Source organism: Mus musculus, chromosome 9, assembly GCF_000001635.26.
Source record: "Mus musculus strain C57BL/6J chromosome 9, GRCm38.p6 C57BL/6J".
Lineage (NCBI taxonomy): Eukaryota > Metazoa > Chordata > Mammalia > Rodentia > Muridae > Mus > Mus musculus.
The window spans coordinates 75,263,825-75,286,656 of record NC_000075.6 but is presented as its reverse complement, the minus strand read 5'-3'; the positions used below and the strand labels follow the sequence as shown (position 1 = coordinate 75,286,656).

The 22,832-nt window shown below is 48.5% G+C and overlaps 1 protein-coding gene across 10 annotated transcripts in view; it reads right to left on the bottom strand.

The window, feature by feature from the left end:
• Myo5c (myosin VC) overlaps positions 1-22,832 on the bottom strand; it is a 75,517-nt gene that overhangs the window by 20,829 nt on the left and 31,856 nt on the right. For 9 of the 10 annotated variants that reach the window (XR_001778835.2, XR_379407.4, XM_006510940.4 and 6 more), the window contains exons 13-29: positions 20,464-20,589; positions 19,549-19,632; positions 17,002-17,136; positions 16,291-16,388; positions 15,028-15,114; positions 13,701-13,812; positions 12,937-13,148; positions 11,021-11,186; positions 10,609-10,755; positions 9,561-9,725; positions 8,339-8,432; positions 7,258-7,321; positions 4,641-4,821; positions 2,671-2,764; positions 2,447-2,510; positions 1,644-1,724; positions 66-246 (exon numbers count right to left, since the gene is read on the bottom strand). Coding sequence is in view for 7 of the 10 variants with exons in the window: in XM_006510940.4 (XP_006511003.1) it covers positions 66-246; positions 1,644-1,724; positions 2,447-2,510; positions 2,671-2,764; positions 4,641-4,821; positions 7,258-7,321; positions 8,339-8,432; positions 9,561-9,725; positions 10,609-10,755; positions 11,021-11,186; positions 12,937-13,148; positions 13,701-13,812; positions 15,028-15,114; positions 16,291-16,388; positions 17,002-17,136; positions 19,549-19,632; positions 20,464-20,589 (2,091 nt within the window). In the remaining 3 variants the exon portion in view is untranslated. Of the gene's footprint in view, positions 1-65; positions 247-1,643; positions 1,725-2,446; positions 2,511-2,670; positions 2,765-4,640; positions 4,822-7,257; positions 7,322-8,338; positions 8,433-9,560; positions 9,726-10,608; positions 10,756-11,020; positions 11,187-12,936; positions 13,149-13,700; positions 13,813-15,027; positions 15,115-16,290; positions 16,389-17,001; positions 17,137-19,548; positions 19,633-20,463; positions 20,590-22,832 lie in introns of those variants that run through there. The other variant, XR_001778836.2, reaches the window with a different exon arrangement.

Here is a 22,832-nt window from a genome sequence, read left to right as displayed (position 1 = left end):
TTTGCTCCACCAGTGAATAATGTCTCTGGGACAATGGTGACAAGCAGGCTGTGGAGAGGCCATACCATGTTTTCTGATGTCAGCCTGGTGACTTCATGCCGGATACTTTCGTTGATGTCTGTCTCTTCTCTGAACAGCTTCTGCAGGTGGTTGATCTCTTGGCTCAGGTGCACGACTTTGAAGTTCAGACCTTCAATCTCTTTTTCATAGCAATCCTTCTGAGACTGGAAATGGCTCTCCAGAACTCTGTTAAAGGAAGGGTGGAAGCAGTCAGCTATTGGATGGATCACAGGGCCCCCAATGGAGGAGATAGAGAAAGTACCCAAGGAGCTAAAGGGATCTGCAACCCTATAGGTGCAACAACATTATGAACTAACCAGTACCCCGGAGCTCTTGACTCTAGCTGCATATGTATCAGAAGATGGCCTAGTCGGCCATCACTGGAAAGAGAGGCCCATTAGACTTGCAAACTTTATATGCCCCAGTACAGGGGAACGCCAGGGCCAAAAAGTGGGAGTGGGTGGGTAGGGGAGTAGGGAGGGGGAGGATATGGGGGACTTTTGGGATAGCATTGGAAATGTAAATGAGGAAAATACCTAATAAAAATATAAAAAAATTAACACATTAAAAAAAAAAAAAGGAAGGGTGGAGGACTGAAGCCGTGGTCTCTGTGTTGCAGCAGCTGAGAAAGCTAGGGTCAGCATTTCAGCCTCAGGACCTAAAACTGACAATGCTTTTACAGAGATGGAGGGAACGAGGATCGGTAATCAAAGACCCTCAGTCACCGTTCAAAAACAGTGTGCAGTGTTAACACAGTTATGACAAAGGCGTTTCATTTTAGAAGTAGTTCAGTTATGTTCTTACAGTTAGTAGTCGAAACCCTCTATTCTGTGTGATACGGTTGTGATTATGTGTCTCTACACATCTGGAGGATTCACTGAGTGTGCAAGACGGGGTCCAATGTGAGCCTTTGGGGACCCTGCTGTGTCACCACACAGTGATGTAAGCTATCAATGGGGAGGCTGCATGAGCTAGTGAAGGGATATACGAGAACTCGCATGGGTGTGCAAAGCCTGTGGAGGCCAGAAGAGGGCATCAGACCCCCTGGAGCTGGGGTTATAGATGGTTGTAAGCAGCCACGTGGGTGTCGGGAATCTAACAGACCTGGGTCCTTTGCAAGAGCAGTTAACAACTGGCCATTTCTCCAGGACAGATTTTGTTTGCTTTTTGATATAGGGTCTTTAGCCCAGGCTAGCCTCAAACTTCTTAGGTAGTTAAGAATATTCTTGGTTTTCTCCATCTTTTTGATTTCCAGGTGCTGGAGTTCTGGGTGTGCCTCATAACACCCCATTTATTCAGTGTGAGGGGTAGAAATCAGAGTTTTATGCATACCAGGCAAGCATTCTTATTAACTGAGCCAAATCCCCAGCCCTGTAACCAGTTGTTAGCAAACACTAGGCCTCCTCACTAGGCAAACGACTGCATTTTCAGAGGAGTCTTTCTAGGGGTTATTAGACACTTCTACCATAAGAATTTACTTCACGTGTCAATTCTAGGCAAGGTGAACTTCTCAACATTGTATTGTCTCTGGAAAACCAAACCAAGCCAAACAAACACACCAGAATCCCAAGGGAATGTCTAACCGAGTTGCTTTCTTTAGTCCTTCGTAGGCAAACCAAAGTTCTCCATCTTCATTTAAATGTTCCAGATCTTCCACAGAGAGCCTGGAGAGCAAAGAAAGAGAGCAAAGAAGCCTTGCCCACCTTTACATGGCTTGTGTATGTCGTCCCTACAGGGTGGTTCACCTTGCTATATAAAAGATTGTGTGTGAGTGAGTGAGTGTGCATATGTGTAAGTGTGCATAAGTGTGCATGTGTGTGGGTGCACATTGTGTGTGTGTGCATATGTGTAGGTGTGTGAGTGTGCATGTATGTAAGTGTGTGTGCATGTGTGTAGGTGTGAGTGTGCACATGCATGTGTGAGTGTGCATGTGTATAAGTGTGTGTGTGTGAATGTGCATGTGTGTGTGAGTGTGTGTGTATGAGTGTGTGTGTAGATGCTGGTGGAGACCTGAACACAGCATCAGATGCCCTTTGAAGCTGGAGTTGCAGGTGATTGTGAGTCACCTGACATGGCTGCAGGGACCTGATCTCGGCAGGAGCAGCAAGCACTCTTACCCACGAAACCATCTGTCTTTCCAACCCCCAAGACCATTTTGAAGCAGGGTCTCTCAGTGGCCTGGACCTCACTGAGTAGGCTACACTAGCTTCTCGGTAAGTGCAGGGATTCTTCTGTCTCTACCTCCCCATTGGTGGGTTACACGCATGTGAGTCTTCTTCTGAAATGCACGGACTCTTGGGATCACACTCACATGTTAACACTTTGCCGAGTCATGCCTCCAATCTGTTTTACATTTGTAAATGTCTGATAATGTAAAATCGATTACCTGCTTCTAACATCTTCGATGTCATAGCTCTCCAAAAGCTGCTTGGTGACCTCTGACATCCGTTCTAGAAGGAAAGAGAGAGCAGCAGACATTGAATTTGGGCATGACTTCACCCCCATGGCATCTCTGCAGTTGTTTCTACGGCCTACCAGCTGGCCACCCTCTTAGGTATCCAACTAGCAAGCTGCCCAGACTACCCAGTAACCAGTCCATGCCCCTGGTACCTCTCATCTCCCGTTTCTGTGACTGCACGTGCTTTTCCACATCTATCTTCTGGGCTTGCAGCAGCTCTATCTCCTTCTCAAACTCAGAGATGGTCTAAATCAGAGCCGCAAACAGATCCAGTGCAGAGAAAACAGCCGTTACACTTCTCATCAGGCAAGGGCACACCCCGTCACAGAGCATATGGTGGCCTCCCGCCTCCATGCGGCTTCCTAGCAGGAATCTTATCTACTCTCACAGCCTCACATCTTGCCCTGAAGCAGCTCAACTGTGCAACTGTTTGCAGGCCTACCTGGATGCAGGAATGAGCTTCCCTGTTGTAACGGAAGGAAACAATCACAAGTTTGCCATGAGACAGGCAGAGGGCAAGACGGGTAAAACTGCAGGTCGGAAGGCGAAGGTACATTGCTAGGAGGCGTTTTGTCACAGAGGCAGGGGAGGCTAAGCAGCCTGGGAAGACCACCAGGGACAGTTTCCCATGAGCATCTCTGCTTGTTAAAGGGGCTGCATCCACCTCTGTTCACTCTGCAAGTTCATCTCGAGGAAGGTATTTTTCATATTTTGTAGCTAAGACAGATAGAGATATTCTCAGGGGTAGCAGGGGTAAAAAGCCCTCCTCAAATATTGTTATTCGGAGTATTGACAGGTTCTAGCTCCCAATTCAGAGAGGGAGGGGATCAAATACTAGTGCTCCACTTCGACACCTAGTCCTCCTAGCAGGCCTCGAAGTGAGTGGAACAAGCTGAGCCCGCATCGATTAGAAAATGAACTGAAGGTTAAATGACACATTTGGGATCATGTGTCAAGCTCACAGGACTGCCCAGGCTGAAGCCTTGGTTCTTTTCTTGGTTCTTTACATATTTCAGGTAATGTTTACACTTCCTTATTTTCTTCAGATCGCATCACAGAGAGCTTGACAATGACCTTCAAGAGCTCTGAAAACCAGACCTCTTAAAGCATCAGAGGAAGAGAGTGACATCTACTGGTGCCTCCCTCCAAGTGCAGGCTCACAGTTCCCCCGATTTAAGATCAGCCTGGAGAGATGGCCCTACAGTTAAGAGCACTGGCTGCTCTTCCAAAGGGCATGGGCTTGATTCCCAGCACCCACATGCTAGGATTACAGAAGTGCGACACTGTTTCTGACTTTGGTGCTCTGGGAGTCAAAGCTGGAGCCTCCTGTGTGCTAAAAAGGCAGTCTACTAATCAGGCTGCATCCCCAGACCTGAAGTCCTCCTGATCACCCATGTGAATTTTCATGTAACAGTGTAAATGGTGGATAGCAACAATTTCACTTCAGTACAAGAATTCATAAGTTTATAATATGATAAACAATAAGGGTTCACCTGAATTTATAACTTAAATAGGTAGTATTCTTTTAGTCAATCTATTTAAGTAACTGTATAGTTACAATCTTAGAGTGTTAGAACCTGACTTTTCAAATATGAAATACATTTTCAGACAGCCCAGAGGCTGGGACGGAGAGAACTGAGTACCCGGGTGCTGTGTGCCTTCAGTCTGTATGGATGCTCCTGTTGTCTGATCCCTTGGGAATATATAGATGTTAAAGTAAGATGGGGCTAGAAAGGAGAGCACCCTCTGTGACTCAGACTCTCACTTCCCCAAAGGTTGTTTCCAAACACCCTAGCAAGACAGAGTTACAGGGGGCACCTCCTGTATGATGGACACATCTTACTTAGCTAAAGGGCTGAACCAATACCTCCTCCCCTGCCACCCAGGAATCCAGGATAACCTGGGTACAGGCTACCCATCCTCCTCATTTTGCCTGAATCTGTAAGAAGGGGTTCCCTAGCAACGCCTCTTCTGAGCTCTCTTTAGAACCCCTCTTTGGTGTTAATAAATCTCTTAACAAAAGAACAGCCCACTGGGGTCCCTCTGTACCCAAATCTCTGCATTTCTACTGTTTCTGTGAAGATCAAGGGCATCTCTGGAGGAGCTAGAAGGCAGCACACACCTTTGCCTGCTTGCTTAGGCGGGCCACCTCCCCCTTCAGGCGGTCAGAGGTGACCTGTCCCTCCTCCAGCTGGTGATGCAGTTGCGACCTCTCGTCCTTGAGGGCTTTAATCTCTTCTCTCAGAGACTCTATCTGTTTCTCATAGGCTTGTGTTTTCAGCTCAAAACCTTTTTCAAGAACTCTAGATGGTAAAAGGAGAAAATCTAACTTAGAATTGTTCTTATAGTCTTTGAACAAGACAATATACAATATTATGAAAAAATTGAGGAGCTACCTCCACACCAAAGGAAGAGGTGTGTTAGGACCCACTGGGGCCATCGCTGTAGCCAGCTTCCTGTTCTCTTAGTCTAAAATCCATGTCTTAGATCACCCAGTGTGAGAAACTCTATGAAGATCACAGAGCACAGGACAGAGAGGCTGGACTTCAAGTCACACTAGGTGCTGGAGTGTTGCGATCTCAAAGCCATGCCTGGGGGCCATATTGTTCCCTGGGTGGGATGTATGTCCCCCAGCAAAGACCTGGCATATTCTGTCAAGTGCTGGCCCTTCTAAGTTCTCAGAAATCCACCCTCAAGGTCTGATTAAGGCCTTAAAAAATACGGGTGGAGCATCCCAAACCCCCAAATTAAATCAGAAATGGTAAAATCCAGAACTACACCACCAGTGTGATAATGAGAAGTTTCCATCTTTGAAACATTTAGGGTTTGGGACTGCAGGAGGAGGGGTATTCTCTTAGTGATGTCTACACCAAGTCTCCAAAATATGGAAAACTGAAACCAAAACCCTTCTGGCCCCAAGCTTCAGATAAGGACCATTTCTATATCCAGGGGTCTTGCCTTCCAAGAAATTTAAAAATCATCCATCGTCTGTCTGTCTGTCTGCCTGTCTGTCTGTCTGTCTGTCTGTGTCTACATGTCTCTATGTGTGAAAGCAGGTGTCTGTGTAAGTGTATGCAGAAGTGAACCCCGATGCTTGCACCTTTGCACACAGAGGCCAGAAGAGGGCGCCACACCCCTCTGAGTTAGAGATACAGGTATCTTTGGACACCCAGCTTACATAAGTGCTGGGAATTGATTCTGGTTGCTCAGCAAGCACTCTTAACTATGGAGCCATCTTTCCAGTCCATGTTTTAAGAATTTTAGAATGTATTTCGGCAAAAGCCAGGTGCCCCAAAGTACGTGGAAACTGAATTCCTTGTTGATGAATTGAACAGGTAGTGATGAACTAAGACGACAACTATAAAGAGACACATGACACAGACAAACTTTGCTTATTCTACAGGGTCTGGTCAGAACTGAGGCAGCCCCAGGGGCTCTGTGAGCTTCCTGCAGTCTCTCACACTGCTGGGATGTTGACCCAGAGCCTTGATTTATTTGCTCCAATAGCCCAAAGAGGAGACTTTGAGGAAGAGACCCATGCTCTGCAAAGACTTCTGTTTCATCTCTTTTTGTAGATATTAATAAACCTTTAATCTTTCTAACACACCTCCCCCTCCCAAAACCGACTACAGTATTCTCAAGATGCCAGTAAAAACCAAAACCCAAACTAAACCTGGAGCCTGAGGCACAACAAACCTCAGATCCGAAGCCTGAACCTGCTGAGTCTGCAAGTAGCTTGTGCCTCTGAGGATTGTGCAGGGACCAAGCATACACAGATAGATGACCAGGGGCCAAATGGAGCTGTGAGGAGGCCTAAGGCAGACACAGCTTTGCTCACTTGAGAGGCCTGCACAGCCTCGCTCAGGCAGGAGAAGACATAGGAGCTCAGGGCTACCTGTGCAGCTGGCTCCTCCATCTTTGGAAGTTTCCTTACCCACCGGCTTGCCTAGACCATGGTCTTCTGCTAACTGCATTGGGAAGCAGTACCTCATCGCCCCAGGCTTCCCTGAGATTCTGTCTCCCAAGAACATTCCACATCTCTCCATCATTCTGACTTAGATCTATAAAGCATGGACTCCTTCTGAGAAAAGGAGCCCAGACTGGAATCTCTGAGAATTAGCGGATGGTTTATAATTGAGATCGATCGGAAGGGGCCTGATCCAAACAAAGGCCATGGGACCAGTGAGGATCCATCAGCCGGAGCGCTATGGACAGTTCAGAGCATGGGCATCATTTGAGGCTGTACACTGTAGAAAAGGCCCTGAAAGTCTAAAAATCCGACTTCTTAAAAACATCCATACCTTACCTGCCAGGATCTGGATTATATTAGCTGCAAGTTGAGAAGCAAACCAGAAAAGAGCAGAGAGTGGATGGGAACATAGCTCTGTTGATGGAGGACTTGCCTAGTGAGCCCAAAGCCCTAGGATCCGCTCCCAGCAATGCATAAACCAGCAGTTGTACTGCACAGAGAGGGAGGCGGTGGGTCAGAGGTTCAAGGGCATCCTTGGCTATGTAGGAGGTTCAAGGCTAGCCAGTGATACCTGGGATCATGTCATAAACAAAGAAAAGACAAGACAAGACAAGGGAAGACAAGGGAAAGAAAGGGAAGGGGGGAGAGAAGGGGAAGGGGAGGGGAGGGAAAGGAAAAAGGGGAGAGAAGGGAGGGAGAGAAAAGGAGAAAGGGAAGGGATGGACCAGCTGAGTGAGGGTCATGGTAGCTCGAGGCAAGCATTTCTTACAGTCTTTGCTGTTCTTCTTTCTGCACATCATCAAACAGCTGCCTGGTGAGCTTGTCCATTTTTTCTGTGGACAGAGAACAGTCTTTGAAACAATCCTGCAAGACAACGACTTAAGTGTCTCTCTCACACTTCAGAACCACCTTGGAGGGTTTGTTACTGAGGAGACTCAAGGCAAGGGAACAGGAGAGTCTTCTCATAGTTTATTCTCATAAACTAGAGAAGTAGGTTAGGGGCTTTAAAAATAACAACTCTACTAAAAGTATCCACCCAGACATGCTACTGGTACCGAATAGGCAGTTTCTCAGATAAATTTCTGAGAATTTAAATGTTATGGAAAACTTCACTTAAAGAAGTTAGATGCCCCCCCTTCCACAAAGCAACCACTCAAGGGTGGTATAATAAAAAGCATTTCAGTGGGGTGAGCCCCTCCCTGCCCAGGTTCCAGGTTCCTCCTCAACATCTCTACTCCTCCCTGACTCCAGAGGGCTCCAAAGCCTGGACCACAGTCAGGGTGAGCCTTCTTGCAGGAAGTCCTGTCCCAACCTGGCCTAGAGGCACCGACTACCTCCCCTCCACCTTGGACTGCTCCTCCACTCAGCCCTGCACCCCAGGCCTGGTGCCCCTTTAGTCTACATGCTGGGTCCGAGCATAGGCAAGGTCCCTCAAGCCACTCATGAGACTCTTACACACTTGCATACACTCATACATACACCCATAAGACACACACACTCATACACACATCTCCACATAGTTACTCATGAAGGCTCATGAACACTCTTACACACCCACTCTTACAAGTTCTCATACACTCACACACTCTTACACATAATTCTCATATACACTCAAAGTCTCACCCACTCATACACATATGAACAACTGTACACACAAACATACAATACACTACATACTCACACTCTCTTCTGTGGGTTATGAGGTCACTCCGGGCCGCTGGTTATGAGGCACAGACAGGGTGAAATGCACACCTTTTATACACACTTGTCCCCCTGATGCATGATGTACCAATTACACACCGGAGACCCCGTTGTACCCACAGTGCTGAGTGACACCCAGCACTGGCTACCTTTTAGCTCCTCAGACTTCTCTTGCAGCATCTGCTCTGCTCGCTCTCTCTGCAGCTCCAGCTCTGCATTGTGCTTCTGCAGCTTTGACAACCTCTAGTGAAGGGAAGGGACAGGAGGAGACCATGATAAGTCCCTGACACTGGCCCCGGGTGACAAGCTCTGTGCTGAAGTCTTCAATCACATATGCTTGGCTCAGCCAGTATTAACAGTCTGTATCAGTCACAGAATCAGGGACCCAAGGGGACTTCAAATCAGACATCAGTCCTCACATCTCCCCAGCCATGACTGACAGCTGACATCTGGGAGAAGAGCCCAAGTCCAAGGAGTGTCTCAGGCCTCTCCCGAGCTCTGGGTACCCAGGGTAGTTTATTAATTAACATCTTAGTTCACAACACACGGTGGATTCACATTTTGAGACTGCTGTGACTCAGAAAGAAGGGGAACAGGGCACAGTCTGTTATTTCAGCCTTTCTTGATGATAGGCCTGCAGAACTGGAAGTGTGGACCCTTTGGTAGTGATGGCCATGACTGGCAGAGCCAGCAAGGGCCACAGCAGCAGTATGGGCACCCCCGTGCACTAGGTCACAGAGAAGCCATAGGGAAGCACTCAGGGACTTATGGCTACAGATGTGGGAGCCTCAAGACTTTGGAAGGCACAGGAGAACAGACAGTAACGAAAGAAACTCTGTTAGAAAATGCTAGAATGCACCCGTTCATGCCTGTGGGGGGCCCATGGTGGACACTGGCTAAATGATTTCACATGAAAACTTTACCCGTAAATCTTTTTCCAGCCCCCTTTGGTCATTTCTATTTCAAACATGAGAAAACTAAAGTTCAGAGGGTCAGTGACTCGGCCAAGCTGCACAACTAGCCAGCAGCTAAGTTAGGATGTTCATCAAGGATGCTGGGATTTCTCACTAGACCACAAGAGAGAAAAATCTTCCCCAAACCCTGAGTCACAGATCAGGGAAAGGAGGCCCCCAGGGCTCATGCAGGTGGACAAGTGACAGAGGGAAGAGGAATCAGCCAGCTGTGCTCCTTGGGTCTGTGTCAGCTTGTAAAGGCGGACAGGGAAGGAAGCTGACCCCCTCCTCAGGGTCCAGCCCTCTGGGCTCCCTTGTCAGTGCTGTGAAGCCCTGCTTTATTGAGGCACAGGCACCATCTGCCTACGCTGCAGCAACAGGAAGGTGGACCCCGCCCCTCGTGTGGTGCTCTCCTGACCTCCTCCACTGTGTCCCTGTATCTGCGGCCCTTCTCTTCATAGCTGTGCCGGTGGGTAGCTGCCTTTTCCAGCTCTGCTTCCAGCTTCTGAACCTTTTCCAGATCGCCAACCCGCAGAGCGGCCAGGCTGGTCAGCTTCTCCACCAGCCCGTGGTTCTCTCTGTTCTAGAGAAAGACGCGGAGGTCAGAGGTTAGGTCAGAGTGAAACAGCTGCTGCATCCATGCCTCACACTCCGAGGTGGCATCTGTCAACAATAGTCACCTTTACCACTAGTGACATTTAGTCTCTTCACAGAGAACTGACTGAGGGGGATTCTCTCTGAGCTGGTGACTCTCGTCCCATGTGGCCTGTCTGCTTCTGGGACTCCACAACTTTAATGCTCAAGGCTGAGTTGAGTTACTCTCAAAAACCTTATGCCGTACCCTCATCCACGGACCCAGGATATGACTACTTGAAAACAAAAACAAACAAAAAAAAAAACCCAAAGGACTTCTTAAGAGAGAACTTGGGTAGCTCCAGCGGCCATGAGGTGGGTTTTTGGCAGCACAGCTGGTGCACTTAGTAGGTCAAGATAGACTCACAGAAGGCAGGTAAAGGCAGGGGGAAGAGGGCTGCCTCCAAAGTCAAAGTGCTTTGGGTTTCCAGAATCCACAAAAATGCCAAGTGGGCATGGTGGCATGCCTGTAATTCCAGCCTTGGAAGGTAGAGCCAGGGGGTTCCTAGAGAAAGCTGCCTAGTAGGGGTTTCTGGCAATGTGAATGAGCTCTGGGTTTGACTGACAGTTCTTGCTTCAAAAAGAATAGAGTGGTCAAACATGCACACACATGTGTGTGCACTTACATATACACCCTACATATATGAACATGCACGCACACAGATGCACATGCACACATGCATACACATGCGCGCGTGCACACACACACACACACACACACACACACACACACGCATGCACACACACAGATGCACATGCACACATGCATATACACGCACACACACACACACACACACACACACACACACACACACACGCATATGGATGCCTACCTGATCCTCCAGCTTCTTCTGCAAGCGCTGGACCCTGTAAGTCAGCTGAATGTTGAGCACGAACCTGCGGATGTTCTGGAATCTGCGCCGGGCCAGCCAGGCCCTCGCATACTTCTGCAGGATCACTGCCTTGTGCTCCTGCAACAACTGGAGAGGGAGCTCAGTGAAATGTCAGCCAGACCTCCTGTTTCTCTCTGCAGGTCCTTCATCACTGGGAAAGCCAGCCCTGGAGCACTCGCACAGTGCAGACCAGGAGTCTCCCATCATTGACATTGACCCACTGAGCCTTCATCCCAGACTTTTAAAGCAACCTCTCAGGCAAACCCCCAGGACAGTGAGGACACCTCTCTCACCAGAACCCCTGCACTGAGGAAGAAACAGTGAAGAACAGCAGCCTAAGTCCACTCCATACCTTCCGGTACCGCCTCCTGGCTAGGAAGCCCCTGGTGTGTGCCTGGATGGTGATGGTGGCCACACGGATCAGCTGGTACAGGTTACGGACCAGGTAGCCTCGGCAATACTTCTGGAGGATGATGGCCGCCCAGGCCTCCTTCAAAGCAGTGGCAGTGATGGCCTTCCTTGGGTGAAGAGATGGCAGTGTGAGCGGGTGGCCAGAGCCTCAGCCTTCACCATGAACCAGAGAGTGGGTTGCGCCTTTCAGTGGCAGGGGTGGGTGGTTCTTAGGTTCTTACATCTCTACCATCAGATCCTGATGCAACTTCAGGCCTGTCTGTGTCTACCCTGACCTCAGTGTGGCACTGAAGAGCCATGTGAAATCCCCTACATGGTGTCTGCTTGGGCCAGTTAATGCCCAGGTGCTCATGTGTGCACAGGCGCACAGCGCAGGCCCACAGAGACTGTGATGACGAGACAGTGCCTGGGCAAACCCCGTTTGCTCATCTGTCCATTTGTGGAAGATGGGTTGGAAGCTGCAGATCTGGAGCTGGCAGACTATGATCTGAAGGTCAAATCGGCTGCGGCGGAGCCCATCAGGCCTCAGCGGTACAACCTGGAGCTGGCCTCTGGTGAGTCTCCGGAAAGTTCACAAGCTGGACATTTGACCCTGCTTGTAGTGTGATTGTAAGGGGTGGCTTGGTGACGTGGCCTCTGAATAGCTCCATATGAGTCAGAGGCAAGGAGGAGTGGGTTTTATCCTTTTTATCTTAAAATGTATCTTTTTATGTTTTTTTTTATGGTGCATATGCAGAGGTGTGTGGCGCACGCGTACATGGAAGCCAGAGAATGTGATGCCCCACTCTCACTCTCTGCCTTACTCACTTGAGACAAGGTCTCTTGCTGAACCTGAAGCCAGGCTGGTGGCCAGCAAGCCCCAGCCGTCCTCTCGCCTTCCTGGTTACAGGCATGTGTGGACAAGCCCAGCTGTTTTTATATGCTGCTTGGATACAAACTGTTCTTAATTGCTACACCTGCAGCAAGCACTCTCACCTACAGCCCTTATCTACTTACCTATTTTGCTCTGAAGTCTTGACTGGCCTAGTATTCATTAGGCAGCCCAGCCTGGCCTCAAATCCAGCCTTCTCCTGACTTAGTCTCCTGAGTGTTAGGATTACAGGACATACCACCACACCTGAAGACAGTGGACTTATATACCCAGAGGAAGCCCCATGCACACGGTCCCTCTTCCACGTGGCTGTTTCTGGCTACTTTCTCGGTCACACTGTATCATAACAATAGAGGCCATTATCAGAGGCCAAAACAACCCATACTCCAAAACTGTGGTCTGAACAAATCCCTTTTCTTTATAAAGAGTCGGGCCTCAGGCTCTTTCTTACAGCTACGGAAAACAGAATAATGTGCCTGTTTTTAGGCTATAATGGTAGAATTTGAATCAGAGGTCATGAACTGTTAAGGCCTTCAGTAGTTATTATCTGGCTTCACACAGGAAAAATGTAACGTCTGCCTAAAGTAAGGAAGTAAGGGAATTCTTCTCTTCAGAATGTATGGAGGAGGAGGAATCCATGAGGAGGGAGATTTATGAATGACTAAGAAATATAAGTAAAACAACCATGAAATAATCTCTATATTATATTGTAGAAAAAAGGAAAGTGTCCTAGCCTGGGAAGAGCTGGCACCCAGGACAGGCCCATCTCACATCCAGGTTCATGGTCACTGGTGGGGACTTCTGACTCACACCTGTGTCCCTGGATCAGGAGAAGGGGCCTTGTCCTCGGCTGCTCCTCCTCGTGGGTACAATGACAGCCAAAGCCCTATGACCTAATTGCTCTCCACGGGTTCAGCACACCCCACTGTTTGTTGACCTGGGAAGTCACTGGTGTAACCCCAGTGCCTCCTTCCTCGCTCCCTTACCTCACTGTCTGCTGACCCCGGAAGTACCGTTGGATTGTCAGGGCAGCCTGTCTCTCCCTGAGGAACTTCCTCCTCTGCAGCCAGCCTCGCACGTGTTTCTGGATCATAATACAATCCTGTCTCAGTTTATCCAGGCGGAGTTTCTCTAAGTAAGCCACTTGTCCTGCTCTGAAGAAAATTTTGGTTCTACCAAACTGGTACTGGTTAGAATCCTGGAAGAGAAGAAAGATATAACTACAAAATAAACTTTGTTTTTTTTCAACTTGAGAGAGTCAAAAGATTCTAAAATCATTGGTATTACATATGCACAAGGCAGAGAAAAACAGAATCACAATCTAGAAACTTCTACTTCAAGGTGAATATTGTTTTTCTGTCTTGGTTTTGGGTTGAAGCCCCCTTCCCATTTCCTGGGCATCATAGCTTGCCATCTTCACACCCCTATTCCATGTCCTGACTGTCATAGCTCGTCATCTCCTTTCTGTCCTAACTCATCACCTCAGCAGGAATCACAATTCATGCTGAGCAACTTGACCACTCTGCTGGGTTACCACCTCATCTGACCATGTCCAGTGACCCTGACCCACAGAGGATGGTATTAGATCATGGGGGGATAGCTGTGGACTCCAGGGTTTGAATCTCCACAGGAGATGCCTGCTGTTAAGGGATCTTACCTCAGGGGATGTGACTGCTACTATCTTACTAGCACACAAAGGGATACGTTTGAGTGTCACACTTCTGGAAAGAGCCCAACAGGCAAGACCAACCTGGATGAGCCTGTGCAGAACCACCTTGCACACCTCCTTCTTATCACTGAGGGACAGCTCCTGCTGGGTCATGAGGATGCCATAGCGACTATAGAACTCGAGGTATGTCCACCTGCAAAATCGGAGGGAACCGGGCAGGTATATCAGGGAGGAGGCTCTTCATGCAGTAGGCTGTGCTGGCCCCTATTCCCTGCTCTCACAGGGGGCGTGGTGAAGTCTGCTCTGGTGACCATCTCTGTGTCGCCACCAAGACCACCCAGCATGTGTACCTTCTCTATGAAATGGTTTAACCAATCCTCCCTCCCTCTGACCCTCCTCAGCTCCTATTCTAACAAGTCAGCTGGGATCAGCAGCAGCAGCTGAGGATGGGGGCCTGAGCTGCTGGTAGCTTCTGAGATGCACACAGCGCTTATGTCCAGTTTGGACATTGCTTATTTCCCAAAGACTCAGATGTGGAAGGCTAGGTCCTTAGTGCAGTGTTCGGAGGTGAGACTATTGAAAGAGACTGAATCGTGAGGGTTCTGGCCTAATGAATGGATAAGCCCAAGGATGGAGTCTGAATTTGATGCTATTGGGGAGGGGTTGGAAACTAGGAAGGATACAGGGCTGAGTTGGAAGCAGTAGCTCACTGTAGGTGTGGCTTTGTCCTTGGCTACTTCTTATTCCTCTGACTGCCTCCTGCCATCAGTGAGGTGAGCCACTGTGGTCCACATGTACCCTTTACCATGATGCTGTTCCCAGAAGCAACAGTGCCAAATAGCCATCAATGGACTACAACCTTTACTACCATAAGCCAAAATAAACACATCTCCCTTGTCTCCTTGGGGATTTTTGTCACAGTAAAGAAAGATGGGTATTTCTCACCTGTCCCTCTCCCTCAATATTGCACCTTACAAAATGCAAAGCATGCAAAAATATTGCCACTACACCCTCTGTTCTTAACAAACACTTGAACAAGGTCCGAAGTGGACCCCCTAAAAGGCCGTGCCATTGATGGTGTCTTAAAGGACAGCCTGGGCTCAGCTAGGGCTGGACTCTGTTTGGGGAAACAAAAGGATGACTACCACCTATCGGGTAAACAAAAACTTAAACTCAGTGTTCCTCAGAAATCTTGTAAAGCAACTTTCTAATGTCAGAAAAAGCCATTACTTTCGGTATCTGCCCGCTACAGACAGTCATCTCCCACAAAGGGCATCCAGTTCCTGTTTAACTCAACCAAGTCTGCAACAGATAAAAGTCTTGAGTCCCCTCCCCCCAAATAAGCTTTCTACCAATGGGTGTGGTCCCCTCTAGTGGCTTCTCTGTGCCCTCAATTACAACAACCTACCTGGAAGGGTAGCTCTGGGCACTGATGCGAATCGTTTCTAAAACGCCACAGGCTCGCAGCTGCTGGACAATCCGCTTGGAGTCAAACCTTAAAGTAATTTTATAATGTGTTAAGGCCTCGTAGCTACGGAGTGATGCAGACCATGTGCACAGGAAGGCCTGGGCTTCAGGTTCCTGGGCAGCAGGATTCAGCCCCATTGTCCCTTCACCCCCAACACACATACAGAGCACCAGACGCATGGATAGAATGTTCTGAAATAGCCTCTCTGTGAAACAGTCTAGAAGCTGGGGGTATAGGTAAGTAGGGGAAGGAGGTCTAAAGGGGGTGGTGGGAAAAGGCTGCTTTGTGGGGGAAAATATGTACCGACCAGGTAAAAAGATGTGCGGCAGTAACATTCTAGCCCCATCCAATGGAGGGATGGCCTTTACAACGTACCCTACAGTAGCGTGGGCACAGGTCTAACACTGTTGGTGGACACACAGACACACATGCTCCCTTACACATGCAGGGAGCCTGGGTTCTGGGTTTCTAACCTCGGCTTGCAGACAGTTATTTCAAGCTCAGCCCTGGAGATGAGGTGGTCTAACCAGAGAAGTGGTGCTAATTTGTAAAAAGCAACCCTGCTTGAATCATTAAAGAACTCAGAAACGGGAAAGTTCATGGGAGATCTCAGAAAACTCCAGAATCTTGGTGATTTGAATGAGAAAAGACTCCCACAGGCTGTGGTTTTATTCTTGCTCTCTCTGTCTGTCTGTCTGTCTCTGTCTCTCTTTCTTTTTTTGTTTTTTTGAGACAGGGTTTCTCTGTGTCCTGGAACTCACTCTGTAAACCAGGCATCTCAAACTCAGAGATCCTCTTGCCTCTGCCTTTCAAGCACTAGGATTAAAGGCGTGCACCACCACTGCCAGACTCGACTTAGTCCCCAATTGTAACCTGTTTGGGAAGGTTATGGAACCTTTAGAAGTTGGAGTCTTGCTGGAGGAAGCACACAGTGTGTGTCTCTCTGTGTGTGTGTTGGGGAGGGACCAGGGGAGAGCTTTGAGAGTCTGTAGCCTTGGCCCATTTCCAATTAGCTCTCTCTGCTTCCTGCATGTGAACGGAGATTCAGAGATTCGAGATCTTAGCTTCTTCCTCTGGTTGCCTGCTGCCTCGCCACCTCCTCCACCATTAGAGTCTCCCTCTGGAACCATTAGCCCAGAACTTTCTTCCTTAAGTTGCCTTTGGTCACGGTAGGATGTCACTTTCTATGACAGGAATACTTACTCAAAGGGCATTTTCTCATCATTTGGCTTGATGCAACGGACGTAGTGGGGTGTGGTGGCATTGAGGGTTTCCATGAGCAAGTACAGAGAGCTGCGGAACTAGGAAGCAGGGCCAGAGGTCAGAGGTTACTGTGTAACAACATTGCTTATTGCAAGACAAATAAAGATGAGAAGAGGTAGCTCTGGGGCTGGAGAGATGGCTCAGTCGTTAAGAGCCCTCAGGGCTCTACTGAAGGACCTCAGTCTTGGTCCTAGCACCCACACTGGGTGGTTCGCAGATGCCTGAAACTCTAACTCCAAGGGATCCAACACCCTTTGCTGGCCTCTGAGTACCTGTGTACACTCCACCCTGACACATACACACACACCTATACACATGAAGAAAAGTTTTAAACATTCTTTCAAAAGAAGAGGTAACTTCACACAAGCATCTGTCAGGGCAGACTATGACTGTGGGTTACAGATGCACCCTACCTGACCAAGGTTCCCCGGCAGCAGAAAACTAATATACCATATGACTATTCATGGGTAGGGAGGGGGCACTGGGATGTGCTAAACTGAAGTTAGGAGTTTAACAGATGGTTTGGAAGAGGCCTGTTGTCTGAAGCCAGGCCTGGGCTGTGGGTCCCACAGTCTGGCTCCCCGGAACCTGGCCTTACTGGTGACCACCTCCCACCTCCCACCTCCCACCTCCCACCTCCCTCCTGTGTACCTTGTTCCCAACAGTGGTCCGGAAGTGCTTGGTGTTCGGCTTGATGACCTGCTTTGCAGATTTAACTGTGATCATCGCCCCAAAGGGAGAAGACGGAACAGGGCTTTCTTGAAAAAAGGCGGCACAGAGATGAAACTGGAAGGGAACAGGGTGGGTTTTAGTATCCCCACCAGCACAGACCAAATACACAGTCATGACGGCTATCTCAATGAGAGGGTTCAGGTGATGGCCCCAGCCACCTCTACAGCCAGAACACCATTGTATAGGGAGGGCCTCCTGGATGGTGATGCCCATGGCTTCCTGGGACTGGAAGAGAGAGGACAGCTGTGCAAGTGTCTGTGTGCATGCACTGCTCCATCTGGCAGAAGAGAAGACATCTTCTGTCCCTACTGGGCCCTTTGGCTCAGCTTCAGAGTCCAGCAACCTCTCTCTGCAGATCCAAGCCCTACTTATAAATCAAGGCCCATTAGAGTGTCTTCTGGCCACACCCTGCTTACAGTGTTGAACCCATATCCCCATATCTATGTGTATATGCGGATGATTTTATGTATAGTGTGTGTGTGTGTTCATGTGTGTGTTGCATGCTTGTATACATGCAAAACATGCGTAGGGAAGCCAAAAGATGGTCGTAGGTGTTGCACCTCAAGAACACTGTCTACCTTATTTTTGAGACAAGGGCCTCTCACAGGGAGTTGGAACTTACCCAAATCAGGATACAGGAACCAGTAAAATCCCTGTTTCTGTCTCCCCCAAATTGCTATGGTTGTGTGTGTGTACCACTGTGCCTGGCTTTTGCATAAGGGTTCTGGGTCTCAGATTCAAACTCTCATTATTGTATGGCAAGCACTTACTGACAGAGCTAGCTTCTCAGACCCCTTTGGGTTTTGAGGCAGGGTGTCACTGTATAGCCCTGGCTGACCTACACCTTGTTATGAATGTAAAGCCCAGGCTGGCCTTGGTCCTGCCTCTGTTCTCCCACTTTTATTTGCTCCTCTTCTGAGGCATCTATACTCTGCTGTGCATCAGTTGTGTCAAGTGTCTGTCTTCTGTTACTCTTCATTCTTTTAAAGTGGCTAACGGCCTCAAAGCAGGGCCCTGTGCCCTCAGGCAGTGACTGAGTCTGGAGTTCCCAACTGTTGGCGGCGCAGGAGACAGACTCAGTCTGTAAGACATCTTCCAGGCAGGACCCTGGGGTAAGCTTGGGGCTAAGTAACCAGCCAAGGAAGTCAACTAATTCACCAAGTTTCAACAGGGATGCTCCCCTGCGAGCCGCCTTACTGAGCGCTGCATTTGTTCATACTCATCAGGGCTATTGCCTGGGCTCCTTTAGGGAACTGTCAAAGGATGTGAGCACTTTAAGTAGGAGACTGGATCTTCTGAGAGGGAAATAAATGTAGACCAAATGATTATAAAATGAAGGCCTAGCTATGAAGTACCTTCTTCTCAAAGTTTTTACTAGGAAAGGTTTGAAGTGGGAAAGAAAACGGCTACAAGGCATTCATTTAGAGATAACGTTCATCACACCATGCAGTGGAGTCTAGAACCTGATGTCCAAAGCCACACTCTTTATCCTTGGTTTCATTTCCTTCCTTCCTTCCTGCCTGCCTGCCTGCCTGCCTGCCTGCCTGCCTGCCTCCCTCCCTCCCTCCTTTCTTTTTCTTTCTTTCTTTCTTTCTTTCTTTCTTTCTTTCTTTCTTTCTTTCTTTCTTTCTTCCTTTCTTTCTTCCTTTCTTGTATGTGTGTGTTGGTGTGTGTGTGTGTATTGACACTGGGTGTGTCTTCAGTCATTCATTGCCTTATATTTTGAGATGGGATCTCTCATTAAACCTCTGGAACTTAGCAACTTGGCTACTCCAGCTGGCCAGCAAGCCCCAGATCTCTGCCTGTCTCTGCCTCCTCAGTGCCAGGGCTACAGGCAAGTGAGATTTAACAAAATTGTTGTTGTTGTTGTTGTTTTGTTTTGTGTTTTGTTTGACATGGGTGCTGAAGATCAAACCTAAGTCCTCTTGCTTGTGAGGCAGCCATTTCACTCACTGACATCGCCCCAGCTCCTTCATTTTGGATTTCTTTGAGTGTCGTGAGACTCTCACACTGCTTGTGTATGTGCAAAGAGACATGCCTGTCACTAAAATTTGGGTGCCCCTGGGAAGACTTGTTCATCAGGTGTGGTCACTGCTGTGTCCCCAGAAGTGAGGGACTGACCCACAGCTAGTCCCATACTCCTGTGAGTCAGCGAAGGAGCCAACTGTGAACTGCGCTTTCCTGGCCGGCTGGCTGCGTTAGCTGTCCCCTTTCTGTCAGCTGCGTGTGTACAACTGAACAGTGTTTTCAGATGCTAACACGGACTTTACCCTCAGTTCTAAAACAAATAAAATGTAGTGCATGGATATACTGGAATTTTATTCAACTGGGAAAAAGAAGGAAATGAAAACACCACTTGGAGGTGCTGCTGTTACTCAGTAGCTCCCCTCTCTCCAACTCTACCCTTCCTTGTGTGAGCTACACAATGAGCAGCAGCCTGTACCCCTCCCTGGGGACCCTGCTGACCTTGCTTGCTCTGAGGATCTCCACCAGCATGTCATAGACAGTGTCTCTGTTCTTCTCCAGGAACCCTTCACATTGGTACTCCACCTGCGCAGAGAGAGAGAGAGGCCCGTTACCCCAGAGGCCAGAGCACAAGCATCAGGTACAAGCCTGTTTCTTCTCTCCCCTTCTTTTCTTTGTAGGATATGGGATCACTCCCAGGGCTTTAGATGCACTAAGCACGAATTCTACCAGAAATGAACTCAATCTGGACTACAGAAAGATCTCTGGTGTTTAGATATAAGCCAGCATTGCTCAGGAAATTGGGAGTCAAGTTTTGTTCCCTCAGAGAAAAGTCTGCTGAGCGATCAATTGCCTCAGTTTACCTGTTCTGTGGTGTTGGAGCTTCCGACACAAACCCACAGGCCTGCTCCAGTTCACAGGAGATACTTCTAGGACATATCCCTCCAGGAAGTATCTCCCAGATACTTGGTTTATAACCTGCTCTTCTCTTCTAGTCCTGCTCTTTTAGTTCTTCTCTTCTATCTTGCTATCTCACTAGTCGTGCATCCCCCCCCCCCCCCCGCATGTGCTATTTTCTTGCTGTCTATCCACTAGTCCCTCCTGCTGTTCTCCCTTCTCTCAGTGTTAGTCCTGGGCATGCCCAGTCTGCTTCCTTCTCTGCTCTGGACTCTTCCAGATGCTTCTGGACTTTTTCCCTCTTTTACCTGCAGTAAAACATCTTCCCCTAATGGATTACAGATGTGTGTCACCATGCCTGGTTTGTCTGAAGAGAGACTGAACGCAGGTCCTCATGCTTGTAAGCCAAACACCTTACTGACCAGTTGTCTTCCCAGCTCCCCTCAGTGGGACTTGAATCCAACCACACCAGAAGAGTTCTGACCTGGGTGTGGCACAGTGGTCAAGACGTCACTGTACCTTGTCAGCAAAATGTTGGATGATGAAGGATGAGTTTGACATTCTAGGCTTCTCGAATAACGAGTTCTTGTTGACAAAATTGTTATACAGCTTTTGAAGCCAGTTTTCATCGGTGCCATGAGGCAACTGGAAGAGAAAGCAAGGGAAATCTCAAGTATGGGAACGAGATGAAAGATGTCCAGAGGGAGGGAGGAAGCTGATTTGGGGGCACCAAGGTCATCTGCTGCCTCAGGGGGCCACTGCAAGTCAGAGGACCTTCTTCCTCTAGGCCTTCCTCCAGGTTGTTTCTCAACCTTCCTAATGTTTTGACCCTTTAATACAGTTATTCATGTTGTGGTAGCCGCTGATCATAAAATTACTTTTGTTGCTACTTTAAAACTGTAATTGTTCTTTTGTTATGAATTGTAGTGTAAACATTTGTGTTTTCCAATGGCTTTAGGCAACTCTTGTGAAAGGGTTGTTCAACTCCCCCCAAAGGCTCACACCCCACAGGTTGAGAACCACTGCTCTAAGCAATTCTAAACATTCATGTATCTTTGGCTTTATTAATCTTTATACATAGTTATTTTTTTATTATGAACAAATATATGAAGTATTTATCACAGTAGTTAAATGGCTATACCATTGTCAATGCTTGGGATTGAAGACTTGCATAAACTAGAATAGGCAGTATTTTATTCTTCTTCTCACAGGAGCTTCAAAGTTCAAGGAAAGAGGAATGGGATGGGAGCCTGACTCCATTCCCAGCAGAACAGGAAGGACAACACCAGGTTTGTGTCTTCCCTACCCCCATCTCAGGGAAAATAGATTTTATTTGGTTTTTCTGCCTCCCATAACCAAGGTCATACTTCCTCCAGCTAAGCTCCTTGAAAAACCTGTTTCTAATGCTGGCATTTAAACACCACTAGTTAAACTCAACCCAAACAGAGTGAGTCCCATACTCCACTGTGGCTCAGTGACTTCCAGGTCACCTACAGGACTTACAAAGATGTGAAGTCTACCTTAACCTCAATACTCCTGCCTCTAGAACATTCTAGAACACTGGCTTGATGCCTGCAAGAGTTGGTGCATAGGTGGTGCTGGAAAAGGTGATCAGGAAGAACCATGGAACCGAGAATTCCAGGAAGGACCCAAAGAGAATTGGCAGTTTTATTGTGTATAAAAATGAGGACGTGATGTGCTCCAAGGTGTGGTTGAGGGGAAGGTTTTTATTGTAGATATGAGGTAAGAGCGGAGCCAGAGGCATCTAGAAGAGTCACAGCAGAGACAGAAAGTAGTAGAATATGGCCAGCAGAGTGAAGCAGGCCGAGAAAAGAGAGAGGGAGAGGGAGAGGGAGAGGGAGAGGGAGAGGGAGAGGGAGAGGGAGAGGGAGAGGGAGAGAGAGAGGGAGAGGGAGAGGGAGAGGGAGAGGGAGAGGGAGAGGGAGAGGGAGAGGGAGAGGGAGAGGGAGAGGGAGAGGGAGAGGGAGAGGGAGGGAGGAGAAAGAGAAAGGAAGAGAAGAGAGGACCAAAAGAGAGGGGCAAGAGAGGGCAAGAGAGAGGGAGTCAAGAGCTGAAATGGATTGAGAAGCTGGGGAAGGGAAGCCCTTGAGCTGGAGGCGGTTTGGATAGGGGGGTGGGGGTGGGAGTGAGAGGGTGGGGGGTGGGGAGTGAGGAGAGCTGAGAGGAGCCCACAGGGACTGAATGAACTTGGAGGACTGTATGCATTTTGGTATGCTAACAGGCGACACCATTAACTGTTTGGTTTCCTTTGGACCTGACATATTGTATCATTATTTTTAAGCAAATAAATCTTTGGGTGCTGAGGGGGAGGGGTGACTGCTCAAGTGTCTCCAAGCTACTGTTGCAAGCCCATTCATACTCTCCAGGGGATTATTTGTTCTTGGGGCATGGTGCTGGGTTGACCCACCTTTAAGTGACACTCCTCCCAAAGGGTACAAGTTAGCCAAACTCCTAGAGGTTCTCTGGAATCACATGGTGTTGACACTCCCTCCCCCTCTGGCTGACTCACACTAAACAGGGTGGAGCCATTCACTGCATGCCCTATACATCTGTCTGCATGCTGGCCTTGAAGATTACGTCACCCTGGGGGTTGTGCATGGTACCAGGACAAATGGCTAACTGAGGTGCCTGTTTGGCATTTCCAAGCCATCAGTTGCCCCCAGTCCCTGCTCACTAGTACCTGTTGCAGGGTCATCCTGGCTGGCATACCCGCCCCATACTCTCCATCTCTCCATCTCCGGAGTTTCACTGCCTTCCCCCAGCTGTTCTTTCCATATAATCCAGCCCTTTTGGCTACATGGCCTTTTGGTCTCTCAGTTCTTGACTCCTCTCTGCCCCTACTTCTTTTCCTCTCTTGCCCCATCTCT